Raw genomic sequence first — 20,723 nt, 5'->3', positions numbered from 1 at the left:
CGACAATAAAATTTTAAACGCTTCTAGAACCTGTAATGGAATGATTGGTTATTGTTGTTGAACTTGACTGTACCAATCACTCCAATACAATCTTTGATTGTCTGAATGTTTATTGTCTTCGATATAATGAGCCTCAAGGTCGTTGTTTGCTTAATCAATCCTAGACTCGATTGTTCAGCTAAAAGCTGATTGTCTTGTGAAGCCGACAAGCAGAGTTGTCTGACTTAACACTGAGCTTATCTTAAGTTGTACTGTTCAGTAGTTTGCACAAATTTGTTGATTGTATAAACTGGTTATATTGTTTCTTCGTTATACGATTACAAATTGACAGAACATTGGCACATCAACAGCACTTCCTTCAACAGTTAATGTAATAGCATTTTGGCTTAGCTATATTCAACTGCATTAAATTACTGATTGCTGATTATTCCCAGACTTGTTAATTCGTACTGCTTTACGCTAACAAACTTATTTTCGACAAACTGAACGCGTGCAAGAAAGGCACAAATATTACGTCACAACAATAATACAGGAAATGATTGTGGCTCGTGTTACTCTTTGCTAAAACAACACATTAGTATTAGAATTGTAAATCCTACATAATCTGTATATTAATTTTGGTTATTATCACAATATTATCACAAACCAAATACAATTGTTTCCTACTTTATCTAGGAAAACTGTCTGCGGCCATAATCTTCGCAAAGTTATAAGCTACCGGTAGTTTTTCAGGCAGTGTCAATGAGTTACTGAGATGAGTCTAGTATAGAGGAAATTATTTCTACATAGACTTTTTTACGACTTTGATTTTCTGGCTTATAACCTTCCTTGCATAAATCAACATTCTAGATAGCCAGAGGTGGGCAATCGGTACTTTGAAAGTACTGATTACCGGTACCGCCGGTAACAATACCATTACTTGGCAAAATATGTAGGCCTACCGATTTTCCGGTATTGAGTACTATTTAAAAAAACTAGTTCGGTACTTGGTCGGTACTTGCAGGACCAGTACTTTTTGGGTAAAATATGCTGCTGAAAATGCATTGTTCACTGTAGTTATGCTCCATGTAAAGGTTACTCCAGGTCAAAACATATGTGTGATGTTAATTGCTTGCAAATGTATTAGATTAAAAAAGATCAACACATGCTAAAATTAGTATTAAAAATTATTTAACATGTATAGTTCGGTACAGAAATTCGGTAATGTTTTCCAGAAGTACCTGTACTGAAAAAGTACAGCGGAACAGTAATTCGGTACCGGGGGTACTGCCCACCTATGTAGATAGTCCACTAGAAATAAATGTCACACTGGTATACTGTCTTACTGTAATTAAACATTTCTTTACTAGATAAAGTTTCCCTACAAGTTTACTTTGTTTGTTCTCTACTGTTCCCTCTTCGGTATCAGTAGGTTGTGGCGTGACGTGGTCTTCACTGGTAGTGGAATTTGTGTCATGGTCTTCGATACTCGTATCGTTTTCAAGAAATTGGCTAGAATCTGAAAAGACATATTTAACTTTATCGTAAAAAAACGCAAAAATAGTTACTTCGGGTCTCGAAGTACCTCTCAAATCTCGATCCATGATTTCAGGTCGTGTTACTGATGGGGTTTCTTGCGGTAATATTGATTGGTCGTTGGATGACCTTGAACCAGATTGACCTGATTTAAGAACATTTTTGCGAAGTATTTTCTTTCGAATTATTGGAAGCCATTCTGAAAAACAAAGAAGAAACATAACCAAGGCAAGATTAAAATGATACTGCTATTTTCTTGAATATAAACTTAATTTATACCAATTCCGATGAAATACTTTAACGGATTTGACGCTGGCTACGTCATACAGTATTATAAATCTCTGGCCTATACTACGATAGTCGATAAGCTACTGCACTTGATTTAGGCCTGCTATTTTTCGAAGGCTATTTCCTGCCTTTACCTACGGTATCGAAATCGACACTGAAAATTTTACTTTTAAAATTAATTCATTTAAAACTTAACTTTCGTTTACGAACAAAAACTACAACTGTTCCGCACTTTTTTCTAGGAAGAGTCTTTCCTGCTCTTTTTGCGATTTTTCAATTTTTGGTCAATTTCATTCTGGCAGACTCAGTGCAATGATAACTAAGTCAGAAATCGGCAGTACCGCGTTACCATAGTATCAATTACTTTACCGCGGTACTTTGTAGTGCCGATACCGTAGGTTTATACTTTTTTGTAAAAGTACCGAATCTCTGTACCGAATTACTTTTAACAAGAAGTTCGTCCCAATACTCGGTACTTTTAAAATAATTAATTTACTTCAAGGTTTTGAGAAATATGTTTGTTAAAACTTTATTTTAATAACTCATAGTGCCAACTTTAGCGCTTTTTCTTCTTTTTTTAATCTAAAAATGTTTAATAAAGTCGCAAAGAGTGAGTTGCTGTTTTCTGTATTGTTTTGTGAAAATTATGCTGTTTCGTCAGCTTTTGCGCTTATGACTTATAATTGCTCCTGCCTTGTTGTTTATGCATCATTCATCACCTGTCTTGTTTTATATGCGATTATTACTGCATTTCATATGTGATCGTTTAAGCGCTTAAGAGCGATTTTTCTTATCGGATAAGGGCGCTATATGAATATTATTATCATAATTGTTATTATTAAAGAGGGTGTTTACATATTTTTGACCTGAAATAATCTTTAGCGAGATCACAACATCGGAAAAAGTTTCATTTGCAACAGGATCTGCTGTAAAAAAAGTACCGAGTACCGGCAAAGTACCAAACCACTTTTTTGAAACAGTACCGAATATCAGAACCGTCAGCACATTTTTTGCCAAGTACCGGTACCGTTACTGGAGGTATACTTTCAAAGTACCGACTGCCAACCTTTGGTCAGTAGATGTATGATTTTACGCTGGCTTTATTACGACTTGATTTTCCGCGTTTACCCGAATAATCTCTGTTGTAAGCCAACATTCTAGATACCAGATGTAACACTGACACACATCGCCGTACTGGCCGGTACATGTTCCAAACATTACTACCGGAAAAAGTTTCCCTACAGGTTTACTTTGTTTTTTCTCCATCACTCTTTCATCAGTATCAGAAGGTTGGGTTGTGACGAGATTTTCACTGTTATCTTTGGGATTGTCTTCAATACTCCTGTCGTCTTCAAGAAATTTGTCGAAACCTGTGGAGAGGTAAAAAGGCCAAATTAACTGACGTTAAACTTTTCCATGAAATGCTACGAAAATAGTTACTTCAGGTCTCACAGAACCTTCAAAATCGCTATATTCGCTATCCGTGATTTCAAGCTGCATGCTTGCCCTGATCGAAGTAGATAATTTAGAGGTTGTATGTATTGAGTAAAAGTCGGCATCTTCGTCTGTGACGAACAACGTACAGGTTACTGGTCACTGGAGAATGATTTTGTTTTCTTAACTTAAGCAAAGGAGTGTTTCATAGTGGGTATAACTTGTTCTTTATGGTTAGCCATATGTGTCAGAACTCGCTTCTTTCAACGCGTTCGTAAATTGCGAACATATTCACAAGTTGCGTACGGGTTCACAATTTACGAACGCGTAGGTTTGATTTTTTACCTGATCGAAAGCGTCATAATAATGCGTTGGTAAATTACATACGAGTTCACAAATTGCATGCACGCTGAATTATCGTGCAAATATAATTAGCTGTGTTGGCGATACAGGTCACTATTAACTCACCTATACACGCTGGTGAAGTGCAATCGTGTTGACATTTTGGGAACGTGTGTTTTTGTCAACGCGTACAGGAATTACGAACATGTTCACAAATTACGAACGCCTTCACAATTTACAATTGCGTATGCCGTTCGGCCAACAGAGCTAGGTTTTTTACACGATAGTTTAGCGCGCATGCAATTTAAGAACACGTTTTTATGAACCTTTCCACCAGGCAAAATATCATATTTACGCGTTCGCAATTTACGTACACACTGAATAAAGTGAATTTTGACACGTATGTCTAACCATAATTCTTTACCACAAGCTGCTGACAAGGATTCACACATTCTTTATGCAAATAATCTCTACCGGAAAACAGACCACTCAGTGATGTAATTTCTAACCGTGTTGCCATCATTTCATTTGTAACAATAACATTGTTAACTATAAGCCACTACGGTATGATGTACGATTGTTTTACCTTCGCTGCTTTCTTGCATTTTTGAGACTTGATCGGTATCCGACATTTCGTCATAGCTATTTCCCGACATGCATGTTATTTCTTCTGGAAATCAAGAAATTCAAACTGTGTAAATTTACATCTCAACTTTTCTTTTCTAATCATCCGAGAAAAAGACGTGTTTACAGTAGTAAGCCTGTTACCATTTCAGTTAAAGTTAGTTAGTTAGTCAAATTTCCTGCTTTAGTGCAGTACATATAATTTGATGAAAGATAATAACAGCATAACCTCAGATTTTAATAATTTTTATTCGTTTCAGTTCAGCAAAAACCCAGGTGTTACTAACCTGGAATTCTTTAAAAGCCTTTGAATAGTTTTATTTGTAAGAAAAACATTAATCAGAAAACCATTATGCTCTAATTATGACGTCAAACTTAAAATACGAAACAAAACATCAAAACATTACCTTTACTTTGAACAGCTAGTACTTTGTTTATTAAATTTATGTTTTTAAAAATTTTAGAAAGCTTTAATTTTTACACTATATGAAAGTTTTTAACTTAACTTAACGACTGTTTCGGCAAAAAAAAGTTGTGAAAACAAATCACATTGGGCTATTCATGTTTAAGAAAAGCACTGCAAACAATTTGAGCACGTGACTCAATATAATAACAAATTAGGCTTTGTTAGTTTATTCAACCTATATAACCAGGAATTCACCAAGTTTTGAGTTTGCATCTTAATTAGATTAAGCTGCAACTTTCTTACTAGGTCTATCCGTGTTGTTTACACTATTTATGATTGTGGGCGCTACAAGCATAGTCTAGACTCTAGATTTATACAGGCTGGTAATTACTCAGGCACAGACTCACTGTGTAGGCCTATAGCCTACACACAGACGCTCAGTCTCAGACATAACTAGGCCTGTAGCGTTCATACCTAGCGTTGTCGGCAATTCTGCATCCTATGATGGAATAAGAGGTTTTTACTCTCTAAATGTATCCTTTTTTATTTTTCACCATCCGTTTTAACTCTTCCATAGATGAGTTTGTAAGTTACTGTGTGTAGACATTTATTCCATGTTATATCATATAGACCTAGTATGGTAGTTGTAGAATAACTCTTTGGCAAAATTTGATCCCAAAAATGTTGTCGTATCAAGTAATTCAAAACCACACTAAAGAAGTTAACTGCTGTACGTTCTCAGAAGACTACTTTGCAACTTGCTCAGGTGATTTTATAATGTATGCATAATTTCTATGTAGCGGGAATTATTGGTATCAAAACTGCTATACCTCTGTTTATGCATGCTGTAGATACTTAAAATGTAGTTGCTGGAAATTGAATTAAAGACATTTTTCTCCCTATTTGCTATTGGGTACAACTAGACTGGTATCTTAACAATAATATTGGCCTACAAAGGTTTCCACCAATTTATTCAGTTAACCGTTTGTACACAACGTGATGTCACATTTAGGCAACTATTAAGACGGTACATTTGTCGGCTTTCTTAAAACGTGGGATGATGCTCACAATCAGCCCATTGTTATGACTGCATTTATTTAACTTTTCCTTTTTGAAAAACTGTTGTTATTAATTTGCTTTCAGGTGACAAAACAGTTAGGGTTTATTCAACGTCAAACTTCCAAGAACTTCCATATTCGCCGATCAATGTTTTCAAATATGGAGTGAATTTTGTAGTTTTTAACACTACTGGCTCGTTGCTTGCAACAGCATGTAGTGATGGAAAAGCTCATCTATTTTGCTTGTCTGATTCAGATGCCCAGGTAAAGATGCTTATTATAACCTTTCCGAATTTGTTCTTGTATATATTGTAAATAGTGACAAACTTTAATTAACTGGTAATAGGTAGAATTCTAGTACCTCGTATACTAGTTTTAAGGTCCAAAATATTGCTTTTACCCCATAGTTCCATGTAAGCTTATGCCGAGTTTTTGCCTTTGACTACAATAGCTTAGTTGTACCTTGCATTAGTCATGCAGTTTTAGTCGATGACACTCACTCGTGGGCGAGACGGTACAACTTCGTAACAATGCATTGTGCTTTTAAACAAAATAAATCATGTAACGTAATCATTACCACTGGGAGCACAACTTCCTGAAAACATGCATGCTTGAATGAGGTCTTGTAAGCCAGAATATACAGTGTATAGAATTTTGCATTGCTGTGTTTATTACACATACTGTATATTCCTACCAAAATGAAAATATCATGCAAACAGATTGTGGCTGTTTTTCGACACACTGATGTTAGCACAGCTCAAGTCTGCTCATTTTCTAATAAGTCTAACTACCTTGTCACTGGCTCTGCTGACGGTTCTATTGCATTGTGGAATATAGAGAAGAAGAAACAGTTGAGGTGATTTATTGTCATTGTTTTTTTCATGTCATGATTTAACACAAGAAATCTCAATTGTGTCAAAAAGACTTACCAGGTAACCTGTTTTCTTTTCATCGTGTGTTATCTTAGCCAATTGCTTCCAATGATTTTTTGTACCCTTGTTTCAGTTGCTAATGGTTGTTTTTTCCTTCTAGGTATTTGCTTGTAAATTGTAAACTTTTTGCTAAAGGTGGCTATTGCCAGGTCTTAGAATTTTTTAAAGGAACAAGCTGGAATTGACTGACATGACACTAATCATCTAATCCACTGATCCTATCATGCATTTTTTCTGTCATAGGGAAATTTCTGGACATTCTGAAGGCAATGTTTATGCAGCTACATTTACACCTTGTGATTGTTATATTGTGTCTGGTTCTGGTCTGGGAGACATAAGAGTGTGGAATGTGAAAACAATGCAGGTACGTTACCACTGAATTTGAAGCCGAATGAGGATCATATACGGCCATAACTTTTCAATTGTCATCCTGAAATATCTTACTTTTTTTCAGGCCACATGTTCGCCAATCCAAGCCCACGCTGCTGGGGTCTCATCATGTGGTGTGAGTTGTATCACGTTTTCACCAACATTTCACTCATCTCGTGAGTAAATAAGTTTAATTTGCAGTTTCATTTTGTCAATTGAAGAGTATGGTTAATATCTAGGAGCAACCACAGTACATTATTTTGAAGTTTTACCCGTTCTGTTCTTCAAACTATAACATTTTTTTTAGTTACTAGTGAAACTCGTTGCTTTTTGATGGCATCATCAGGTCATGACAACAAGGTTAAATTATGGATTTTCAGCAATGAAAGTAAACAAAACTTTTTGCTAAACTACCCATGTTTCATCCACATAATTCCTTTTTACTGTGTTATGTATCATGTATGTCATATTCTTTGCTTTTTTTACAGCTAAGTCGTTGCGTTTTCTTCAAGAGTTAAAGGGTCATGATGGACCTGTGAGTTTTTGTTGCTTTTCGTCGAACGGAAACCACCTGGCATCAAGCTCATTTGACAGCTCCATCATCATATGGAACCCAGTGTGTAGAATTGGTTTAGCTGCAAACAGTCTCAATTCCCTAATTCTTAAATAGTTTAAGCCTTTCTACAGTATAAATAGATATACAGTATATCTACAATTTGATTGCATTTGTTGTCTTGCTATTCTGTACCGGATTCGCTTCACTTAACAACCAAAACAAAGCACTGGAGACCCGAGGCAGTGACACGAACTAAGTTAATGTTACTGTGCGATATTCTCCGTACAGCATTTTCTATGTGGCCGCATATCTGTTTTCTACCGCAGACATTTCTGATAAAGTTTGTGGGGTTGACAGCGGAGACATGTTTTTCTTCGAGTTAACTTACACATATGATATAGTTAAACGTATTAATGATTTTCATGCGGTGACGGTGCAGATTTTGTGTGAACAAGAAATGAAACTGGACGGACACGGAACTATTGTCACATCCGTCGCATATTCCAAGACAAATTACCTTGCCTCTACCTCGTATGACAAAAAAGTTATCATATGGAAATTAAACAATGGGACAGAAGGTTTGTAAATTCACCTTGTACTACATTACTTTGTACAGAGGTTGCCTGGTTGTCATAGACAGGCCCCACTGCCCCACATGTATTTTGGTTTTTGTAGTTGTTATATATTTTAGAGCAAGTGGTGGATGACGCTGTTCTGTACTCATCTAAAGCTGCAAGTGAGGTAAGTTTGGTTTACGCATTCTTTTTTGAACAAAACTATGCTTTCAACGTTTTTTAAGGCTTTTAAGTGTACACTTAAATCCAGAACTACCTTACCACTGTCAGTTATATACCTTGTAGATGTAAGTATTAGACAGCATTTTCTCATAGTAAATGTGATATTCTTTTAGGCACCTCCACCTATCACCATGCCTGATGGCACTGAAGAACTCACACAAGGTATTGAAAGCATTGGCATTTTTTCTCTGTATATTATAGATAGAAGCGACGGTGTTCTCACAAATTTGTGAAATATCAATCTTGCATTAGCAGTACAAGTGCTTGGTAACTTTTAACTGTTTAACAAGTACCAGTGTCAAGTAAATGAAACTGGAAAAGATGGAATAAGTGCTTGCAAGTAGAAATAAAAAAATACAAGTGGAATATTTAAAGAAAAGAGCTCTATGTTCTTTTTACCACTAGCAAGTAAAAGCAAATAAATTTGATCAAATAATTATATTCAAGTTTAAGTGAAAAGAGTAAATTTGCTTAAAGCAATTTGCTTAAAATTGTAAAGTTACTATTGATATAATCTATTATTTAAACTGGTTGTTAATTACGATTGTTAACTATTAATAATTACCCAGTCTCAATATGGTTATGATGTGACAGCTTAATATAACAACCACAGTTTAGAAAAACTGATTTTTGCAGCCCAGCCCTCATACCAAGACTGGTCTTGCGAGCAGGTAGCGTCATGGTTAAATGACGAGGTAAAACTCAGCCAATATGCTGACATATTCAAAGAGAACGATATCGATGGCCGAGAACTTGATGGTCTTGCTGCTGAAATTTTGCAAAAAGATCTTGGAATCGGTAAAAACTGTAAAGTTTATCGGTAAAACCATTAAAATATTTATTTGGCACTATTTTGAAGTAAAACGGTTATGGTCGGGCATGGTGGTAGTTGCTGGGTGTTGATGTTGATTAACTGAATCAGCCAATGATGCACTGCTAGAATTTAACTGCAAAAGCCTTATTAAACTTATAGACCCCGTCACATTTAAAATAGAACCTGTACAAGCTGTAAATGAAACTTGAAATAGATTATTTAATTCTATCCTAACTGTTATCGCTTTTATCCTTCTTTAGCATCATTAGGTCATAGAAACAAGATCATGAGAGCGATAAAATCACTGCAAAGCCAAGCTCCATTAAAGGGATTAGATTTAAGGAACTTAAACTTAAAGGATATAAACCTGAAGGCATTGAACTTGGACCCTCATGCTGTGGCAGGCGTGGTACAAAGTTTGGCTGCTAAGAACAGCTCAGGTATCATGAGTGTACACTTTTTGTTTAATTCAGTGAGTTTCAACCTTTACATAGTTTTGGCACCTCTCGCAGGTGATGCGGTGGCAACTTTAGTAGTTTAGAGTTTACTAATACAGGCAGATGTAGGCAGTACTGCTTTACCATAGTACCAAATTACTGTACCGCGTTACTTTTTCAGTACCGATACCAGTACCGTCATAACTAGGGCCATTTTTATTTTGACCTAAAAAAAAATTTTTTTGACTTTATTTTTATCAAATTTTGACTTTATTTTGACCTAACGAAATTGCTTATTTGTAGAGGCCACAGTTCTTCCTCCAGTTACCCAAACATAACATTTTGTCGATTTCAGACCCAAACGTAATATTTTGTCGAAAAGTCAAGGTGTTTTATGGATTATAAAAAGTGCGTCGTGTTTTTTGGCGATAAATTTAGGTAGCTTGTGTTATTTTGTCCTTGTGAAAAAGGCACTTTGCCTCGATTTTCTCCGCATGGTAAATTTTAATAAACAGCAGATTAAACAATTAATCAGAAAAATTTCGACAAATCTGTCTAACTTTTGCTGAAGACGATTTAGCTTGCTTAGGCATTTTTGTAGCCTAATACGGAATGTCAGTAGGCTATTCCTAAAATCCAAACTGTTGATCTTCGAAAAGACCACGTTTATGAAGAGGAAGTGTTTTATAAGAATTATTTAAATACGCAACAATGAATAAACAATGGACAATTTGCGATAAAAGTTACTGCTGATCCAAGTGGGCATTGTGACTTATTTCCTGTTTTTATGGGTTAATATGGTTTAATTGTGTCGCAGTTCCTGATTTACAATGCTTCCACGAGGATTTTTACAAAAATTACTCTCAAAAAACACAAAAACTTTGTCAAAAGCCATAATTTGACAAATTTTGACTTTATTGAAAATTTTGACTTTATTTTGACCTATAAACTTCTTAGTAACAATCCCCTAGGTGCTGAAAACAACTTTATTCTTTGATTCATGGTCAGACGAGGTCCTTAAAAAATTTTGACTTTATTGACTTTTGCGGGCCCTAGTCATAACATTTGCATAAAAGTACCGATTTACTTTATTCGAAAAATCTTAGTTAATCCCGGTACTCAGTACTTAAGCGAAAGTGTTTTTCAGCAGTTTATTTTAATTAAACCTTTATGCCAATTTTTAGCGTTTGCTATCCTTTTTTAATCCACAAATGTCTAACAAAGTTAGAAGTGACATCACTTTTGTTTTGACGTGAAGCACCTTGTAACTGGGCCATATAGTAAGGCAAAAATCGCACTTGAAGCAGGGTTGGTTATATAAAACCACCGAGTACCGAGCTACTTTTAAAAGCAGTGCCGAATACTGGGATCATCGGTACAATTTTTTCAAATACCGGTACCGTTACCGACGACTGTCTACGTCTGAATACAGGACATGTTTACCAGTTTAACCAATTCTTTGCTTGGCAGTCTTACTGCCATAAACACCGATTAAAAGCCCCTGGTTTAACAGTTGACTAACTATTATTTTTAAAAGGGCATGTCGTCTGTCAGTAGAGTTAGTTGTCAAGAAATTCCAATAAAATGGCTTATCTGTGTAAGCCTTTTAAATAAACAACCTTTTTGGATTGTTAACTGGTACTTTAATCATGTTTTATTATTGCAGTAGCTACTACCACAACGCAAGATTCTCTGAACCCGTCTAACACACCGGTGAAAGTTACCGACGTCAGACCGGCTAATGAAGGTAGTGATAATAATTTGCATATAACATGCATAGAAAACAGATGACAGAAAATGATTAACTGACAAATATAAGTTTTTTTGTAGCACAAATAACAAGGTATTATATAACTCTCTTAATTGGGTTCAATTTCCAAACTGATTTTCCAATGCCTTTTTTTGCAGGGGAAGTCCCAGACCAGTATCTTTGTCCAATCTCAAGGGACATCATGTCTAACCCAGTTATCGCAGCGGGTAAGACAGTTGTATGTGTCCGTTGGAGACTGGAGTTGTTCTTAACATTTAGTTAGCTTCACTTTGCTTCAACCAACATAACATTCATAAACGTAGCTGTTGATTGTTATGATTCGTGTCCGTCACTTTATTAAAACACTTTCTAAACGACATCACCACAACTCCTATTAATTATCTACCAGTTAATTACGTAAGAAGTTTTGAAAAAATAAGTAAGTTATTATTCACAGATGGGTTCACATATGAACGTCGAATGATCGAGGCATGGTTCCTTAAAGGAAATGTAACAAGCCCGTTGTCTAACAAACAACTGACCAACAAGAAACTAACCCCTAATCAGACGTTACGCTCGCTCATTGAAGAATTTCGTGAAAAGAGGCAAAGCAAAGTTCAGGAATGGGTTTCATTTGGTGGTTCGTGATGTCTCAGTTATTGAAAACAAGGTGCAAGCTGACCGATGTTTTTGGTTTTCCTTTTTGTTATTTTTGCTTAACTACAACTTAGTGGTCTCTATGTTTCTTCATGCAATACGAGCTACCAGTGTTTTTCTTTGAGAAGTATAATTTAATGCAATTGTTGAAATCGTGGTAGCAGTTAATAGTGTCGGCATAATCATTATCGTGGTGAAAAGTTAAACTTGTTTGCACTACGCAGTATGTATAAAATTTCTAACAATTGCTATTTATTTTCATGTGTAGCTATTGTGAACGTTAATATTGCACTTACGTTATTGATTACGTTCCATTTTTACGAGTCTTCACAATTCAAACTGAACGAAAAATAAACAATAAACGCACATCACTGAATTTACTGTTGATCTGAGAGTGGATATTCCACCTTCGCATTCCACTAACCGATGAATACAGAGATAAGTTGTGTTTTCGTGGTCAGCGGATGTGACAATGACCATGTCCAACCGAGCTGAAGCGGCTGTCTCTTGAGAAACTGTTGAACAAGGTCCTAAAACAGTTCCGTAACATCGCGCCCGCTGTCGCGTTGCATATTAACATCGCGCAGGACTATGAGGTGGCATCAAGAGCTATGGACTCGGGGAAAGTCTTGGTCCTCATCACCGGAACCCAAGTCTTTCGCTTGTCGGCCTGAGATTTCCGATAGCTGCATTTTAATTTGTTTTTTTCCCACACTATTACTGGAACTTGGAATAGTTCCCCAACACTACTTGACATAAGTTAGTGTCGTGAACGCTTTGCCCGAGAACATTTCAAAGCCGCGCTAGGTGTCGAGCATAGGTATCGTATTCATTTATTGTTTCTTTTTTGTCCTTGACGCTTCATTGCAAACCAGGCGCTCTAGTGTACAAAACGTAAGTTGTCGTAAGAGTAAGTTTTCAAAGAAAGCTTTCTTTTTTTTAAGGCAATTTTTAGTGACGGAAAAGATTGATATAACCAACACTTTACTTTACACTTACAAGAAAACAATTGTGGCTTTCGTCTTGGCAAATACTGTACAAGAAGCAGATTTTAGCTTGTTCTATAATGAACAGGTGGCAATGTTCTCGGAATGCGCAAAAGTATGGTAGCACCCTTGGTGGGCATCGAAAGATCCCGCCTACTTCTTTACAACCTCGCACAGAAAATAGAAAGCGCCTTTGTGTGAAGACATGTATAAACAGTATCGTCACTTAATTTAGGAACGGCATAAGCTAGCACGACGTGTAGGTCAAAAAGGGCTTTTAAAATTGAAAATCATGAAGCTTCTGTTGGAACAATTACTGTTTAAGCCTAATTCTGTAACCAAACTTTTTCTGACCAGGAAAGCTCCCCGCTTAACGGCTAGTCAATTAGCCAGACTCTCTTATTTTTACGAGTCTTCCTTAGATAAAAACAAAGGTCTTCTCTTTATTAAAACCAAACGTAGACTGATTTTACACTAGCTCAGCACCACACAGCCGAGCGCAACATTCCCACAAAACAAATTCCACGCGACTAAGGATTCCCCGTGGGACGCTAAATACATTACTAATTGGGCCCTCGGGCTAACGATCTGAGACGTCACGAGTATAAACAAGTAAAACACGGCATATCGTGAACATGCATATAAAGACAATACAATGCGAATAAAAACGGTGTATAACGTGATGGATATAAAAACGGTGTATAACGTGATGGATATAAAAACGGTGTATAAAAATAATCCCGTGACAATTCTTCCTCAAAATTTAATAGCCCAACATGCGTTTGAGCTATTTCCTGTAGCTTGGTACGATTTAAGTAGGCGCATGCCCACCGTTTCGGGCCTACTAATTTTATGATACATCAAACTTCATGTAACTTCAAAGATGCTTCCCTTTTTCTAAATGCGCAGTATCCTTACAGATCAAGTAACATCGACAAAATTTGAGATCATATCATGTTGCTTGTTAAAACACCGGGTATTGTATCAGGTGATTCATTCAACAGAGGGTGGTGTGGAAAGAAGTTTAGATCTGCTTCTGTCTTGAAATAAAACATGTTGCCAATCTAATCTAGTCAGCAGTTGTCTAGCCTACAAAATGGAAGCTTGAGCGGGTCCGTGAGACATAAGACTTCTGTTGGATGAAGGAAAATAGATCATAAACTAAAAGTTGTTTTAGTAACAGTCCATCAATAACGACTATAGCCTAAACTATTTACAGTATATAAAAGAACCAGCAACCATGAAAGATGCTCTATGGGTTGCTCCTTCCCCAGGGGAGAGGAAAGATGCCTTAATAGGCTGCAACAACGTGGTGAAAAAATCTTTTAAGGCCAATTTTACGCCGATACAAAGACAATTTTTTGAATCAGAGTTTTTTCAGCCAATCACCATACAGGCTGAGGCCGACTGGCTTCTTAATCATGACGAAGATGGACAGACCTATGAGTCCTTTTGGAGGAGTTTTATGCTGGGAGGACAGTCCGTGGAAGTTGGTCATAGAAGACCAACTAGACCGCAGACTGTAATTGGTACAAGATCTTCAAAGTCCGCAATAACAACGCCCCATAAATCAAAAACAATCTGTATTGTGCCCTTGGGCTCCTTGCCAAAAACTGATGAATGCTTAGGCGGCAAATCTTTTATGGTGTGGTTGAAATCGTTCTGCAACATGTTCTTTAAAAAAGCCAAAGTAAGTAACGCTGCATGAGGTATCCATGAATCTCTATACAGTAATGTTGATCCATACTTACGCTTCCACACACAACAAAGCCGCTCTTCTTTTTCATATCAGGTTGTCATTTTGCCTTCGATGTCAGTGGAGGAAACCAAATGTCAGTATCGGGTAAATCAGCTAACGGGAAAGTTTCAATTACGTGCCTCGGACATTATAACTCACCTTAAAAAGGTAAACTTTGATTTGGGTCTGGTACGATAGAAGATAAATCATGTGTTTAATATTAGGTGCATATCTTTGTCTAAATGTTCTTTTATGTTTAGGTTAAACCGTCTTACGCATACTGCGTTATCGCACTTACTATGATAGACCTGTACCCCAAACCGTCATGGGATTTCGTTTATGGTCTTGCTTCATCCAACGACGGTGTTGGTTTGTTCAGCCTTGCTCGTTATGATGATATCTTTTATGAAACATGGACTCAAGGTAAAGATGTTGTTAGGAACAATTCGGACGGTAGCCTGGATTATTCTGTTTTCGGAAATCCCATTTTGCGATTGGACGGGTCTTCTTTTCAAGTGTGCAGCAAGCTACTCTTTCGTGCTTGTAAGGTATGTTTTGCTTAAGATCAATTTTTGCTACGAAGACCGAAAGAATTTATCTTATTTGCTTTGATGATAGGTTATGTCTCATGAAATATGCCACATGTTTGGGTTGAAGCATTGTATTTGGTCAGCTTGCGTCATGAACGGGTCAAATCACTTACAGGAATCAGACAGACGTCCTGCATTTCTCTGTCCTGTTTGCTTGAGAAAACTTCAAGTTAGTCACCGTATTTCATGTTAGTGGTGCGTTTATCCAATCAAGTATGTACCTTATACTTCTGAATCTGCATCAAATATAACTGTACGAAATAACGTGCGCTGTTTCCCACCTCTTATAGACGATCTTGGGGTTTGATCTGGTAAAACGCTACAAGTCTTTGCGAGCTTGGGCTACAGAGAAATTTTGGGAAGAATTTGTTTATATCGAAGAAAAACCGCAAGGTATACATTTAAATGTGTAAGATAATGCGATCTTGGCTGCGATTTTAGTGAGTTTTACTTCAATTGTTATGTTTTATTTCGTTTCAGTGCAAAAATCTTCAAAAACTGGCCCATCCTGGGCAAGACGTTCTTCACTACCAGACGTCACACATTCCACTGTGTCGTCAAGGAAAAAACAAGTCAAGAAAATAGTTGCTAGTAAGCCCAACCTTGAAACTATCTTTGCATCTCCACCGAATCAATCCGAGTCAGACAAGCAGAAGAATGCAATCAAAGTTGCTCCCCCACCTCTAGATAGCTTCAGTCGGTTCCAACAATGGCTCGATGACGCTATTACTTATTTAGCAGAAGAATCATGAACTACTGGAATGATTTTTTAGGATTAAAATGTTGCAAAGTGGCCGAATAACTTTTATTATATCCACGATTTCATTGTATTTCGTCTGCTTTAAGCGGTGCTGTAGTTGCAATAGCTCTACGTAACTTGACAAGTAAGACACACATAGAGATCATAAGAGCAATTATAAGTAGCAGTATGCATACAATCAGCAATGTCATTTCCCAGCTTTCCGTGATATAGTCGAGGGCTTCCATCACCGTAATACTGAGAGAAGTAGCATTATCATCTGCAGAAGAAAATATCTTAAGAAATCGTAATAAACTTTTGCTTAGTGGTTCCCTATATACAGTGTATATCATATCAAAACGTTGCGTATAGCCTATGTAGCAGAACAATGTAGGCTGTGTTGAATTTCGATCGAATTGTAACTACGTTTTCTCCGTCGAGAGGAAACAATTATGGGCGGTGAGGAAGTCACTTTTGTGTTGTGTTTTCGCTCAAGCGAGTTCACTTCCCTTTTAGAACGATTTCTGCAGCTCTGAAACAAGAATGAGCGGCGTAAATATCAATCAGGAAAGTAATGGACTATACTTTTATGCAAAACTTCTTACTAAGTCACAGTCTCCTTCGAATATCTTGTCGCACAGGTGAGCCATCACGTGGAGATATATCTGCTGGGATTCAGATGATGACGTCAAAAACTGGAACGCCTTAAACTTGAATTTGGCGACCAAATTCCGTCCATTTTGCTTTACTTTAATGCCGTCAGGGTCTGGGTCATCATTATTTGGACATCTTATTAAAAATATATACTGTTGTATGATCGCAAGTTTCGCAAAGTTAACACTAAGGTTACCGGAGTGATATTGCAACAGCTCAACTTACCCATCCATTATAAGCGCATATGATATGACGTCATTAATATTATTTGATGGGGTGGCAATAGCTTGCAAAATCTAAAACAAATTCTTTACTTTCAGGAGTTGTAAATAGTAAATTTTTCATTTACATAGATATTTAAGCAAAATACTATACCTGTAGTTTTAAACGATCAGAATCTGCCACTACCGCATCAACGGAGACGTAAATGTAATTTTCTGTGAGAAACTCATCGCCTGTGACGTAATGAGTGCCATACCAAGTGTCTTTCCAAAGGTCGAGCTCGACATTAAATTCTCCGGAGGTTTTTCCGCTGTATATGTCGACCCGATGATTTGAAGTTTGCAATCCAAGGTTCGCTGTAAAATTGAGGACGACCGGAAAAGTACAAGAAAAAGATAGATCAATGGCGTGGCGTCTTGATATCACCGAGTCAGCTTTACCGATGACACCTTTGATGGCGTTGGCGTATGTAATATTTCTATGCCCTTCTCCAACCTACAAATATATTTTTTACTTATACATTTTTGGAGAAAAATCTAAAAGTTGTAGTTTGAAAGATTTTTCTAAATATTATAACAATTTACCGTAACATTTCCTTTGCAGGGTGCAAGGGTTTCATTTATCTTAAACAAGTAGTGAATTCCCGATTCAGTTATGGACATTGACCCCAAACAGGTGTTGTGTTCATCAGAATCCAGAATAACTTCATCTATGGGCATGATAGCTTGAGCTGGTAACGACGGTCCATCGACATACAAGTCTCCCAACTTAAAGCCGATTTCATTCAGAGCACATTTGCTGACGCTGTCAATGGGTATATTGATTGATAAGCAAGACCTACTCGGAATACTTACTTACTGGGCCTATTTTGTACAACGTTACTTGTTACTGCTTTGTATTCGTTGGTAATCAGTAATATTATCAGTAATTTGAAATTTAATCAGTATGCGTTGCTATGCTGCTTATATTCATTGCAATAGTAAGTAAACAATATTCTTGAATCTTACTTGATTGCTATTTTTCCGAAAAATTACAAGCCTCAAAAACAGACATGGCACTTACTAAACTTCAACTGCTTTGCTCTTGCAAACGATTTTTTCGATCATATTTACGCTGATGGTATTTTTGGAATTCAGATTTCCCGAAAGTTCAACGCTTGGCGTGCACTCACAGCCACTGTCGCCGCATGTAGCTGGAAGTCCACTGCATTTCTTAGATATTCTTTGGCAGTTTTCTGTGATGGCTGAAGCGAAATACACAATCGGTGGTCATTACAAAAATTTTAAGAATTTAAGGAAACTTTGACACAAATAAATTTGCTTCTTTCATACCCGGAGTGGCGCCGCATTCCTGCACACAGGCTTTTGTGCATCTTTTTGTATAAGTGATTTGATACGGTTCGCTAGTTGCTTCGCATGTTTGTACCTTGATTCCTGAAAGTGAATAAAACTGATATTGTATGTAAAATTGTAGTTTACCCTCAAATGCCCTTACTGTCATCTTCGCAGAATATGGCGAATACCAGTCAGTTCAACAGAAAGTAAGTGCAAAATATTAAAGGCATTCACTTATGAGTTGAACTATCAGGTAAGCTCCAATGATAGCTAGCCTGCCCTATCGGCTATAGTTAAAGCAAGTCAATCAGTAGAGCGCCCTTGTTTGCATGATTTGAACATTTACAAAAAATGATTTCGTGTAAAATTAAATCTTGTTTGAGACTAATTTAATGTAACTAGAAGCTAACTTACACGGTTATTGTGACTCTTTTCTAGTCAACTTAAAATATATTTGAAACTTTTACCGGAGTTAAAGTTAAGCAATCACTACACATCTTCGCATGTATATAGTAAAATGCTGAGATGATTACCTGCATTCGCTTCGGGAAGATGCAAGCTAACGAGGAACACAAACCAGCACTCCGACAACAAAAGCATATCGAAATCGTTGAACTATGCTCACATTTTATTTTGAACATCTCACGCAACATTGTAACGTTATTTCGATCTGTCATTTCAATGATGACGGTACGACACAGTTTACTAAAAGCAAGGTAAAAAAATATTACGCTGATGAATCGCTACCGCTACGCGAACTAGTTCACATGAAACGAAGCCAACATTTCACAACGCCCTTTCTGGGTCTGTATTTAATCCACAAACGTGTTACGTAGTTATAGGTATTCATACCGATGTTTCCTTTACCGGAATTGCAAGGCTTGTGAACAGACTATAGGTCTTTTGTTTGAGGCACAAATGCACCAGTGAATCATCCGATCCACGGCGCGCACCAGTTACAATTTGTTCGAAGTATTGTTGTGAGAAAATCCATCAATTTTTATCGTTTTTGTTCCACCGAAATCGCAGCCATTTACTAGCAGCTGTATGTAGGCCTAGGTTGAATTTATATGTGCTTCAGAACATTAAGAAGTATATGATTTTGTTCTCATACGTTTGATACTTTCAAGTACGAGTCTCTAAAACTTTTCAACAACAAGTATTTTTTTAAATTGATGGAACCTTTATCTCTCAATAGTTTTCCGCTACTTTGTTTACTAAATAATTATTCATAGCTACTGAAAAAACGATAAGTTATCTAAGTCTTTTCCTCAGACTAAAGAAAATTTTTGTACGACTAAAACTCAAACATGACTTTTTACCGCCCAAACCTCGTGGTTACCGTGAGGTTGTCTCAGCATTGTCTGAGGAACAACGCCTCCTTTTTGCTTTTATGTGGTCTTGTTGTCTTGTGGTACAGTTCTCTACAACTACTGAACAGAAGTACAGATAATGCCCTGCTCAAGGGTGATAAAACAACAGGTCGCACAAAAGTGACAAACTGATAATGCAACCTATCCGAGTTTACAAACCTGCACCGCACAACTGCAAGTGAGGCGATCGAATCATACACCAACCAACCAACAAAACCAACCAACCAACCAACAAAACCAACCATCCTTGATACCATCGACTTTGTATTCATATCTCGCGACTATAAATGTTTTAGTAAAACTAACGAAAAATTAAAATAAATAAATAAATAAAAGCATAAAACAAACACAAACAGCCAACAGTTTTAGTTTACGTATAATTATAATCAAATAACTTATACGGTTTAAAACCATGAAGGAGGCTGTAATACGTAAGTTATTAGTTAATTGGCAACTACTGGAAACACCCTTGAAGCCTATAATGACGGTTACAAAACTTTTATCTATGCACAATGCCGCAGCAGTCTAAAAGTGTTTTCTAGCAAAAATAGTCTACCATTTCTAATTTATTCAGTCTATATCTATACCTTTTGCACCTCACACCCAGATCTGATGTAAAATTAGAGTAGCCTAAGCCTAAAGCGGCTGCAACACGGGCATATCTATTGCAGGAAGTCTTTTGTGTTTTGGGATTATTGTAAACGATCAAAATAATTGACTATACGTGGAAATAGCCTACTACTTAACGGATATCTAGTGAGGCAAAAGGTGTTGAAATATTTGCCTATTAGTATACACCGACGCTAAAACATTGGCAAATTTATCGTCATTGCGTACCATTAGACCACGTTATATGACTTGAATAGAGCCATTCAATGAAATATGACTCGAATGAAATTAACGCCCCTTTTGTTAAGCTTTCAACTTCAGTTCTACAGGACGAAATGTAATAACTTTTACATCAATAAAATCTTACTGCCTTCTGCTTTTTTCTACTTATTATAAAATTATTTGAAATAAATAGAGTTAGTTTGAAATAATTAGAAATTAATATAATTTTTGCAACACATATAATATGTTTTTTTACAGTTTAACACAAATACATTTC

The 20,723-nt window shown here is 36.6% G+C and overlaps 4 protein-coding genes across 8 annotated transcripts; 2 read left to right on the top strand and 2 right to left on the bottom strand.

Annotated features, from left to right (window-relative positions):
* Positions 1–13: 13 nt before the first annotated feature.
* On the bottom strand, positions 14–4,238 carry LOC143449596 (uncharacterized). The gene is made up of 6 exons (XM_076949862.1): positions 4,166–4,238; positions 3,261–3,368; positions 3,054–3,173; positions 1,565–1,714; positions 1,373–1,498; positions 14–30 (listed from the first exon to the last, which is right to left on the bottom strand). Exons 1-6 carry the CDS (start codon positions 4,233–4,235, stop codon positions 14–16), a joined length of 591 nt encoding a protein of 196 aa, XP_076805977.1. The 5' UTR covers positions 4,236–4,238.
* Positions 4,239–5,171: 933 nt separating this feature from the next.
* On the top strand, positions 5,172–12,355 carry LOC143461430 (WD repeat, SAM and U-box domain-containing protein 1-like). 2 transcript variants are annotated; one of them, XM_076959247.1, is made up of 15 exons: positions 5,172–5,375; positions 5,753–5,931; positions 6,387–6,523; positions 6,843–6,963; positions 7,054–7,144; positions 7,276–7,356; positions 7,457–7,584; positions 7,964–8,102; positions 8,216–8,265; positions 8,435–8,483; positions 8,958–9,119; positions 9,396–9,575; positions 11,242–11,319; positions 11,481–11,549; positions 11,780–12,355. In XM_076959247.1, the coding sequence occupies exons 1-15, from the start codon at positions 5,291–5,293 to the stop codon at positions 11,968–11,970; spliced, it is 1,740 nt and encodes a 579-aa protein (XP_076815362.1). In that variant the 5' UTR covers positions 5,172–5,290; the 3' UTR covers positions 11,971–12,355. The 2 variants fall into 2 exon arrangements, with proteins under 2 accessions (XP_076815362.1, XP_076815361.1); XM_076959246.1 differs by having other exon boundaries at positions 5,173–5,375; positions 11,239–11,319.
* Positions 12,356–13,967: 1,612 nt separating this feature from the next.
* Positions 13,968–16,045, top strand: LOC143469413 (archaemetzincin-2-like). 3 transcript variants are annotated; one of them, XM_076967113.1, is made up of 7 exons: positions 13,968–14,077; positions 14,185–14,655; positions 14,758–14,871; positions 14,964–15,251; positions 15,322–15,462; positions 15,584–15,686; positions 15,774–16,045. In XM_076967113.1, exons 2-7 carry the CDS (start codon positions 14,206–14,208, stop codon positions 16,043–16,045), a joined length of 1,368 nt encoding a protein of 455 aa, XP_076823228.1. In that variant the 5' UTR covers positions 13,968–14,077; positions 14,185–14,205. The 3 variants fall into 3 exon arrangements, with proteins under 3 accessions (XP_076823228.1, XP_076823233.1, XP_076823221.1); XM_076967118.1 differs by having other exon boundaries at positions 13,984–14,277; positions 14,347–14,655; XM_076967106.1 differs by having other exon boundaries at positions 13,984–14,655.
* A 39-nt stretch (positions 16,046–16,084) lies between these two features.
* Positions 16,085–19,846, bottom strand: LOC143469401 (uromodulin-like). Of its 2 annotated transcripts, XM_076967092.1 has the most exons (10): positions 19,095–19,846; positions 18,776–18,947; positions 18,240–18,341; positions 17,971–18,151; positions 17,493–17,712; positions 17,062–17,403; positions 16,912–16,982; positions 16,638–16,821; positions 16,459–16,564; positions 16,085–16,312 (listed from the first exon to the last, which is right to left on the bottom strand). In XM_076967092.1, the coding sequence occupies exons 2-10, from the start codon at positions 18,840–18,842 to the stop codon at positions 16,116–16,118; spliced, it is 1,470 nt and encodes a 489-aa protein (XP_076823207.1). In that variant the 5' UTR covers positions 18,843–18,947; positions 19,095–19,846; the 3' UTR covers positions 16,085–16,115. The 2 variants fall into 2 exon arrangements, with proteins under 2 accessions (XP_076823207.1, XP_076823200.1); XM_076967085.1 differs by having other exon boundaries at positions 18,776–19,846.
* Between the last annotated feature and the right edge of the window lie 877 nt (positions 19,847–20,723).

The sequence above is a fragment of the Clavelina lepadiformis genome, chromosome 1 (genome assembly GCF_947623445.1).
Source record: "Clavelina lepadiformis chromosome 1, kaClaLepa1.1, whole genome shotgun sequence".
In the NCBI taxonomy this organism is placed as follows: Eukaryota; Metazoa; Chordata; class Ascidiacea; order Aplousobranchia; family Clavelinidae; genus Clavelina; species Clavelina lepadiformis.
Note: the sequence above shows the minus strand (reverse complement) of the source record. Positions and strands in the feature narration are given on the sequence as shown.

Excerpts from the sequence above, each read along its gene's own strand:
- LOC143469401 (XM_076967085.1), bottom strand. The coding sequence starts at position 18,842 with ATGCTTTTGTTGTCGGAGTGCTGGTTTGTGTTCCTCGTTAGCTTGCAT. Across the intron at positions 18,152-18,239 it reads GGAATGCGGCGCCACTCCGG|CCATCACAGAAAACTGCCAA; the intron begins GTATGAAAGAAG and ends ATTTCGCTTCAG. Across the intron at positions 16,565-16,637 it reads TCGAAGGAGACTGTGACTTA|AGCTGCAGAAATCGTTCTAA; the intron begins GTAAGAAGTTTT and ends TTCTTGTTTCAG.
- LOC143469413 (XM_076967113.1), top strand. The coding sequence starts at position 14,206 with ATGAAAGATGCTCTATGGGTTGCTCCTTCCCCAGGGGAGAGGAAAGAT. Across the intron at positions 14,656-14,757 it reads TGTTCTTTAAAAAAGCCAAA|GTTGTCATTTTGCCTTCGAT; the intron begins GTAAGTAACGCT and ends TTTTCATATCAG. Across the intron at positions 15,252-15,321 it reads TACTCTTTCGTGCTTGTAAG|GTTATGTCTCATGAAATATG; the intron begins GTATGTTTTGCT and ends CTTTGATGATAG.
- LOC143461430 (XM_076959246.1), top strand. The coding sequence starts at position 5,291 with ATGTTGTCGTATCAAGTAATTCAAAACCACACTAAAGAAGTTAACTGC. Across the intron at positions 8,484-8,957 it reads CACTGAAGAACTCACACAAG|CCCAGCCCTCATACCAAGAC; the intron begins GTATTGAAAGCA and ends TGATTTTTGCAG. Across the intron at positions 9,576-11,238 it reads GGCTGCTAAGAACAGCTCAG|TAGCTACTACCACAACGCAA; the intron begins GTATCATGAGTG and ends TTATTATTGCAG.
- LOC143449596 (XM_076949862.1), bottom strand. The coding sequence starts at position 4,235 with ATGTCGGGAAATAGCTATGACGAAATGTCGGATACCGATCAAGTCTCA. Across the intron at positions 1,715-3,053 it reads AGTGATGGAGAAAAAACAAA|AATGGCTTCCAATAATTCGA; the intron begins GTAAACCTGTAG and ends TTTGTTTTTCAG. Across the intron at positions 1,499-1,564 it reads CATGGATCGAGATTTGAGAG|ATTCTAGCCAATTTCTTGAA; the intron begins GTACTTCGAGAC and ends ATGTCTTTTCAG.